Source organism: Bombina bombina, chromosome 3 (assembly GCF_027579735.1).
Source record: "Bombina bombina isolate aBomBom1 chromosome 3, aBomBom1.pri, whole genome shotgun sequence".
Classification (NCBI taxonomy): domain Eukaryota; kingdom Metazoa; phylum Chordata; class Amphibia; order Anura; family Bombinatoridae; genus Bombina; species Bombina bombina.
Genome location: NC_069501.1, coordinates 825,240,864 through 825,250,351, shown reverse-complemented (window position 1 = coordinate 825,250,351; position 9,488 = coordinate 825,240,864). Strand labels below are relative to the sequence as shown.

The 9,488-nt window shown below is 34.0% G+C and overlaps 1 protein-coding gene across 1 annotated transcript in view; it reads right to left on the bottom strand.

Annotated features, from left to right (window-relative positions):
• Positions 1-2,183: 2,183 nt before the first annotated feature.
• The window catches only part of ANKRD10 (ankyrin repeat domain 10), a 177,524-nt gene continuing 170,219 nt past the window's right edge, over positions 2,184-9,488 (bottom strand). The window contains exon 6 of the mRNA XM_053707779.1: positions 2,184-4,453. Within this exon, the coding sequence (XP_053563754.1) occupies positions 4,017-4,453 (437 nt within the window). The 3' untranslated portion in view covers positions 2,184-4,016. The remainder of the gene's footprint in view (positions 4,454-9,488) is intronic.

Sequence of the window (9,488 nt, the reverse complement as noted above, 5' to 3'; positions counted from 1 at the left end):
CCAAAGGATCGGAGAACTTCCCAAATATAATCCCATCTGACTCTGTCAAAGGCCTTTTCGGGGTCTAATGACAGGGCCACCATAGGCATGTCCAGTCTATTCGCCTCTGTGAAAACCGAGATCAGTCGTCTCGTATTGTCCGGACCTTGTCTGCCTAACGTAAATCCAACCTGGTCATGATGTAATATGGTAGGGAGTAAATGGATGATTCTGTTGGCTATTAGCTTTGAGTAAATCTTGGTGTCTAAGTTAATAAGTGAGATAGGGCGGTAATTGCCACATTCTGTTTGGTCTTTCCCTGGTTTAGGGATGGGGATAATTGTTGCCTCCAGGAATTCCTTTCGTATCTCACCCGACTCCCTGATTTCATTAAAGAGACCCTTTAAGACTTCTAGGAGCTGCGGTTTTAATTTCTTATAGAATGTTCCCGTGAACCCATCTGGGCCTGGGGCTTTATTATTCTGTAACTGTTTTAACACATTTTCGATCTCTCTAGACGAAAACGGATGTAGCAAGATTTCCGCATCAGCCTCTTTCAATTGTGGTAATTTTAGAGTTTTCAAGAAATCAAGATTTTCAAGAAAATATCCTGAATGGGGGCTGCGTCTGGGCATTCATGTGTATTTATATTGTACAATTTAGAATAATATTGCGCAAACATGTTAGCGATATCTGCTGGGGTAGACGCAGTTTGACCCTCATGAGATAGGAAAGGGATATGTGCTGCCGCTGCTCTTTGTCGTAACTTTTTCGCTAAAAGCAAGTCAGCTTTATTACTTTTGGAATATAATTATAATTCTTGTATTTTCCTTTTTGTTCATTATATTTAGTTCTGAACAGGCCTATATTCTGATTACTAATTAAAAAAAATAACAAAAAAACCTTCAGGTTTTAAAGAATATTTGATATAGTGATCTCATGTAATTTAAGTTTGTAACTGGACAATAATTTAATGTTTTGTAATGTGACTTATTTTGCTATTGTTGCAACCTTAATAAATATATATTTTTGTTTGTTTATAAAGAAAGTTATAAATAGTTGATACCCTTGGGAGTTCTCTTTGTGTTTGGTGGAAAACCAGCATGTGTTGGCTGTAGGGAAAGTCCTTGGTAAACAATATCCAATACTCTCTAATGATCATTATACCATTTGATGCTATATTCTTAACATTGTTTTTCACTGTTAATGTAACCATAGCAACTGATTTGATTATGTGTATATAAGGCGACACATCCCACTGTCAATTCATGCCTGAAGAAACAGCTGCATACATCTGAGAAACGCGTTACAGTTTATTGAATATTTTAATATTAAAATCTTATAGTATTTGGCTTGTACTACTCATCTCTTTTATATTTGGAAATCCGGGAGTCCCCCCCCCCCCCCCCCCCCCGGGACACCATAGATTAGTCAGCTGGTGACTACAAACATCCAGCCTGCTAGATCATGCACTTCCTGTTAGTGCTTATCCAAATGTGAGTATTTTACCTACTTTTTAAATACTTTTTTTGGTAATACCATTGATCTGTAAAATTGGGCGTTTTTTTGTGTTTTTTCAACAAGAGACCATACCTCCTCTATTGAGGGTCCTGTAAGACAGTCAAGCTGGAGACAGAGGCCCAGTCTGCCAGATTAGCACTTTAATATAGAAGAGACAACTTGTGCACCCCATACAATCTGTGACATATCACTCAGAGACATTACATAAAAGACTGATTTTTTAATCTTTAATTTTCTTTCCTTTTGCGATTTGTTTATTTATACTTTTGTGTATCATACCAATTGTGTGAATTCATACACATCTGCATTCCATGGGAAAATCATTGTGTGTGTATATATATATATATATATATATATATATATATATATATATATATATATATATATATACTTATATACACTATTTTTTTTACACCATTTTACATTATTTATACATTTAATTTTTACTTTCCAATTTAGCGCCCTCTTCTACACTTTCCTCTTTTCTTTGTAGAGAAAGTCTAGTCTTCAAAGACCCTGGTAAGCAGAGATTGTGAAGTGGTTACTGGGCTTATCACCATTTGGCCAAATGCTTTAAAACTCTTCAATTGTATGCCTAGCTGTGTGAATCCAAGTGAGTACTGACTATTCTGTATAGTGTCAGGTGGTCTAGCAAACAAAACAAAATTTACAACCACCATATATGTGTGATAGTTGGGTCATTTTTATTTTCATATAAAATATTTGTACACATCAGTTCCCTTTGCAACAGTTCATAAAAAAATATACAAAAAACTAAGACAAAATGATAATGCAACATACTTTTGCTTATTGTAATTTTAAATAAAGATGCTTGTGCCACATTTTCTGCAGAGACCAACTTACAAAAACATATGCTTAATATGGAGTACTAATAGTAGGGACATATTGGCAAACAAAATAGCAACCATGCAAACACAGCAGAATTTAAAAATGTATGCATAATTAATTTGCAGTTGCACATGCAAAAACATTTAATGATTACGAACAAAAATTTTGGGGTGATGCAGGTCACACACACATAATAAATAAATAAATATATATATATATTTATTTATTTATTTATTTATTTAATGTGGCCTTTCACTTGTAACCCTGTCAAGTATTTTACTTAAAGGGACATTCTAGTTTGTTGTGCATGTGCACTTTAAATAAATAATAATACAAAAGTAAATAAAACCTCATTGTAGCTGAAAAAACTATAAATGGTGTCTTTTTACATGTCCTGGAGTGATTCTTAGAAAAAACAAAGTTTCTGACTGGTGCAAATGCACTGCACATATATGGACAGTCACTCAGATAAGTGCATACACACCATCAGCATCTACATATGGTTTAAGATAAAGGAGGGGGGGGGGGTAAAAGGCATCATAGTTTATTTCAGCTAGACATCTATATGGCAAACTTGCTTATAATGATATATGGTGGCAACACAGAAATGTCCCTTTAAAACAACAAGAACAAAGATTATATTTATAAAAACAAAGTTAATATTTAAATTTGGTAAGTAGTAAGCGGCAAGTCAGCTTTAACAACTTTGAACTTGTTACAAATATATATATATGGATTGGTCATTAAATATGAACAACATAGTCACAAAGGGAACAAAAACAAAATCTAAGTAATCATAATTTTTTCCCTTTCAAGGGAAAAAATAGAAATGCAGAAATGAAAAGACTGAATACAGCAAAACATCATATTGCCATTGTTTATATTAACATCTATAGAGTGAGTAATGGTAAAATATATAGAGCAGAAAATCTTGCATTCCCCCCCCCCCCCAATAAACTCAAAACCAATACATTTCTAGGGACAACTTTAAGCTGTGATCCACTGAAATGGCAGAATTTGTTTTGCAAACTTCTGCTTTGTGAGAATAAAAACTAAATAAAAAATATATCTTACAGTTAAAAAAAAATGTTTTAAGAAAATGTTCAACAGTTTAATGGAGTAGAAACAAAAGGATAAATAGATCTAGCAAAACGGAACAAAATTAATTGTAAGCAAAAAAACATGGTTATGACTGTTTTTAGTATCAAACCAAAGCTCTAACCATACAAAGCCACTACAACATTTGGGAATGCATGTTTATACTTTTTTGAAAAGCACAGAAACATAACCTTTTTTTTTTTTGTTAAAATACACATACATTACATATTGAGGGTCTCTTACCACTACTCCACTTTGAATTGCTCACTTTGCACAAAATGTGTCAAAATGCCCATACTTTCTCTTCAGTGGAAAAAAAACATTTGTCTAAACCATAAAATAACTTCAAAGTTCATATAAGACTATTTAACTTACAAAAGAAATGTATTGTCCTGTCGTAAGAATAATGAAACTAAAATTTCACTTAAATGCAAATTTTAACTTTGCAAGTTAGCTACAAAAAAAACTTTTTTTTCCCCCTCTAAAAATGTATTACTAGCAAATATAATAGCCAATAAATGTTGCTGTACAAATTAACAAAAACTAGGGAAAATCTTAAACGTGACTTTTTAGAATCCCTGGTACTGATGAAGAGTGCTGATGAATGTAGTGTTATATTTATACTCAACGCTAACAGAATTGGAATGTTCAACCACACTGCTAAGCTCAGGAAGGCTTTCTGCAGTATCACCAAATCCATGATAGTGGCCATATTGAAGGCTGTCCGCAAAACTATCAGACCAAGATGGCTTGTGGGTTACCCAGTTACTAGGGCTTCCATTTACATGCAATGACCCACTCATTACATTCACAACCTCATCCTTGTTGTCAGACAGATTTCCGTGACTCTCACACTTTTCCATGTTCCCATTTGTAACAATGCCATTGCATAATTCTTTGGGGGATGTGCAAATCTTAGATGGACTAGTATCCATTTGGTTGTGCTGTGTCACATGTCCATTGGCTGTACTTCCGTTTGTTAACACGTTGATAGAACCATTTGCATCTGCATTAAAAAATAAAGAATTATTTCCAGAAATTTCAAAAGCTGAATAAAGTTGTGTTACACTAGGCTTAAGCAGTAATCTGGCAACTGAATGCCTTGTTAAAAAAGGGAAAAGTACAGTCAAAATGATACTTTTAGGATTACAATGTAGCATGCAATTTTAAACAATTTTCCAATTTACTTCTATCATCAAATATTCTTGTTCTCATGGTATCCTTTGTTAAATAGTAGGTTCAAGAGCAGTGATGCAGTATTGGGAGCTCCTTGTAGTGCATTGATGATCCTGAGCCTACCTAGGTATCTCCTCATTAAAGAATGTCAAAAAACAAAACAAAATTTGATAGAAGTAAATCAGAAACTTGTTTAAAATGACATGCTCTAAAGTTTAATTGTAACTTTACTGTTACTTTGTTTAACAAATAAGTGCTATAACTGCAAGTTTACTTTTTTGCAATATTTATCTTCCATTAGCAGACACAATACATTATGAGAATAACCTAACTTGTGACAGTGTAGCACCAAACCTAACTAGAAGCATAACATTTTTATAATACCATTGCATGTGTATTTTATTGTAAATGATAAACTCTTATTAAAGTGATGGTAAACATTCCCCTTTGTAGAAACACATCCGGAATGTTAGTGATATTTTAGATGGAGTTTAATTAATTGGTTGTTATGAAGATACACTTTAATGTATAGTCAGAATTCAAATACTTTGCGCTCCGGCTGCCCTCTTCAAAAGTAATTTTTTTCTTCTTTGCGTGAGGTAACAGTTTGAACTGTTCTCTAATCGGAAGAGATCAGTTCAAACCGTTAGCTTACACAAAAAATGACTTTTGAAGTGGGCGGCCGGAGAGCGGGGTATTTGAATTTCAGCACTACATCAACTATTAGAACTGTTCTCTTCCTTTTTCTTTTGGCAAGAACACTGATTGGAGAACAGTTCAAACTGTTAACTCACACAAAGAAATAAAAAATAAAAAAATCTTTTGAAGATGGCGGCCGGAGAGTAGGGCATTTGAATTTAGGTGCTCTATTAAAGTATCTACACTACAACTGATGAATTAAACTCCATCTAAAATATTGCTAACATTCTGGATCTGTCTATACAAAAGGTGAAGTTTACTATCACTTTAAGTACTAAATAAGACTGGGATGTGTTGCATTTAACATAGTAAAACATGCTATATTAATATATATATATATATATATATAAAGTCAAGTATAGCGCACTCTCACCTATAGTTCATCTGCCAGGATGCCAGCAGGTAGTAATCACGAATTAAAAGGAAGGCACTCGCTGGTCATTTCATAAAAAGGCGATATTTAATGTGATGTTTCGGGGAGGAAGAGGAGTGTGACCCAAAACAACACATTAAATATCACCTTTTTATGAAATGACCAGCGAGTGCCTTCCTTTTAATTCATGATTACTACCTGCTGGCACCCTGGCAGATGAACTATAGGTGAGAGTGCGCTATACTTGACTTTATATATATTTTTTATATAGCATGTTTTAATATGTTAAATGCAAAACATCCCAGTCTTATTTAGTACTTAAAGTTATAGTAAACTTCACCTTTTGTATAAACAGATCCGGAATGTTAGCAATATTTTAGATGGAGTTAAATTCATCAGTTGAAGTGTAGATACTTTAATGTACTTTAATATACAGATAAACACACGCACACATATATACACACACAAGTATAACATAAAACAGAGTAATAAATAGTTTTGACTTTATGGAAAACAATGTTGATATGGGCATCTCAATGATGCCATTTTATGAACTTTTAAATTGTGAATTTTTATGGTATAAGTGAGCTTACTGGGTTTTGGAAAATCGCTTTTAGGATAGAGTGCTTGCTGCAAGAGTCTGGTTGCAAACATCTCATGCAGTTGAATCCATTTTAATTCAGCACAAAAAGAAAAAAAACAGTTTAAAACTGTGTTTCCATGAAAATGTCTTGTATCAATCAGGTCCCTTAAAAATCGCTCACATTTTAATATATATTAAAGTTGTTCAGTTAAGAAAAATATGCAGGGCATTTTTTCTCCATCTGTATTTGTTGCTTACAGCACGGCACATATTTTTTTATAGCTAACCCTAATTGGGCACAATCAAAAGGAAATAAGAACCATTTTCACCAGTGTCTTCATTTGGTTTGTTCCTTTACTGCCTGAGATAGCTCATTTATTTAACAAAAGGGGACCTTTTAAAATTATTTTAAAATATTATAATTGAAGGCTTTAAAGGAATATAAAACACAATTTTTTTTTCTTTCAAGATTCAGGTAGAGCAGTGTTTTTCAACCAGTGTGCCGTGAGAGATCCTCAGGTGTGCCGCGGCAGACTGACAACAGTGCGGGGGTGTCCCTCTTTCAAATTTTTAAATATTGGGAGGTATGTGACAGGCTCATCAGGCATCATTTACAACCATGACATTGACATTCATTCACAGACAATCATTATGATTGTTTGTGAATGTATGTAAATATGTCATGTATAGTTTGTAGGAGGCATGGCATGACAGCACAGTACAGTGTGTGTGTGTATAAGTATATATATATATATATATATATATATATATCCTGCATTAGGCTACAATGTGTGATTTTGTAACATTTTGGGATGGTGGTGTGCCGCAGGATTTTTTTATGTAAAAAAGTGTGCCACGGCAAAAAAAAGGTTGCAAATCACTGAGATAGAGCATGCAACTTTCTTTCTGGCCCATTTTTGGTTCAACACTCAGGGAGCGCTACCCAGGTGCTGAACCAAAAATGGGTCGGCTCCTAAGAGCTTACATTCCTGCTTTTCAAATAAAGATACCAAGAGAACAAAGAAAAAGTTATAATTGGAGTAAATTAGAAAGTTTCATACTCTATCTGAATCATGAAAGAAAAAAATTGCATTTCATATCTCTTTAACTTCAGACAAATACTATGCATAAGTATAAAAAAATGACTTCAGAGGGTAACCGATATTCACATTTGTCTAAAACCATATTAAAGTTTTAAATATATTGTTGCCTGCAGAGTTTTCAAATGTACAGCCTATGTGTTATTTAGCACTCAATTTGGTACATGTTTACCATGAAAAAAATGATAAAAAACCATTTATCTCCATTAAAGTCTACGGATAATTTCAATGTTACCACCAGTTTCCAAATGTTACCAACTCAACGGAAACTAGGCCATAGACTTCAATAAAGAGAATGCTCCGGCTGCTCTGCCTTATATTCCAGGCACATTGTGTGGCTGCTCTAGGAGCAATACAGCACATATTTAGCACCACACACAATCTGGAATCTGATGCAAAGCAAACTGTAAACTCACACTGAGCAGGATGCTAAAAAGCCACTTTGCACTCACAGTTTAAATCTTTGCAGGCAAGTAACTGTTTATTTAAATCAGTGATCTGTAACATTTACTGTCCATTTAAGTACATGAAAAAAACATTTACTCTATACCCCTCCCAACAGGACAGACATCCTAGTGAGGTCACTGAGGATCTGAAGGTTAATTGAATGGTGAAGACTTAAATTTATTAAAGGGACACTGAACCCAAATTTTTTCTTTCATGATTCAGATAGAGCATGACATTTTAATCAACTTTCTAATTTACTCCTATTATAAATTTTTCTTCGTTCTCTTGCTATCTTTATTTTAAAAGCAGGAATGTAAATCTTAGCAGCCACCACATTTTAGGTTCAGCACCATGGATAGCGCTTGCTTATTGGAGGCTTACATTTACCCACCAATAAGGAAGCATAACCCAGGTTCTCAACCAAAAATGGGCCGGCTCCTATGCATCACATTCCTGCTTTTTAAATAAAGATAGCAAGAAAACGCAGAAAAAATGATAATAGGAGTAAACTGGAAAGTTGCTTAAAATTGCATGCTCTATCTGAATCATGAAAGAAAAATGTGGGTTTAGTGTCCCTTTAATGCTTGTTACAGTGCAATAAAACTAAACATGTTGCAAAAATAGTTGAAGTTAAACAATAACCTAAAAGGGGATAGAAATGTCTAAGCAGGCATGGTGTTTGAATACTGCAGCAGGGCCCTCACAGGATATGTGTGTATGCTGCAGAAAAACAGTAATAACTTTTACTAGAAGCCATTTTGCTAATGAAAATATGTAACAAAAATGCTTGTATTTCAAACTGAAATGCACATTTAATTTTTTACATTTCTATCCCTTTAATTGATGTAAATATGCTAAACTGAAGATGCCGTTAAGAAATGTGATAGTCAATTTACTGCTTTGCACAATTTCTCTTCTGCAGCCTTATTTAATCGTATGTACCCAACCGAGTAGCTATAGCCTTCCTTCATAGGCATAAAATGTGGTGCTTTGTGGGAATGCTATATTTAAATAACTATGATTGTTCCATTTGCATTCAGCACCATAATTCTTGAAAAATGCATAGCTGTGTAGTTCTACCTAAGGCAATTCATTTTAAACTGGAATATGAGCAAGAAAAACAAACCCAGAAACAGTAAAGTAACTAAATAAATGTATGTTGACCTTAAAGGGATAGAAACGTCAAAATTAACTTGTATGAATCAGAGCATGTCATTTTAAAAAGACACCTTGAAAATTCAATTCTATTTTCAAGTGTAATATGACATAGTGCACTGAATTGCTGCACTTAAAAGGGACATTAAACACTTTCGGCTAGATTACAAGTCGCGCACTGACTGCAGCACGCGTGATGTTTTTTCTTTAGGCTCCCTCGAGCTAATTCAACCACACCACAATACTATTTAATAACATAAGGACTGGTGAGGCTAGAGAGGCTGAACACGCTCTGGGAGCCTAAAGAAAAAAACATGTTGCATGCACGCTGCAGTCAGTGCACGACTTGTAATCTCCGCGTTTGAGATGGTAATATAAAATGAATAATTGTGTGTGTGTGTATATATATATATATATATATATATATATATATATATATATATAGGTATCCAAAACACCAAAACTCGCCCACAAAGGAAAAATGCCTGGGTGCAAATTTGTAGAAGAT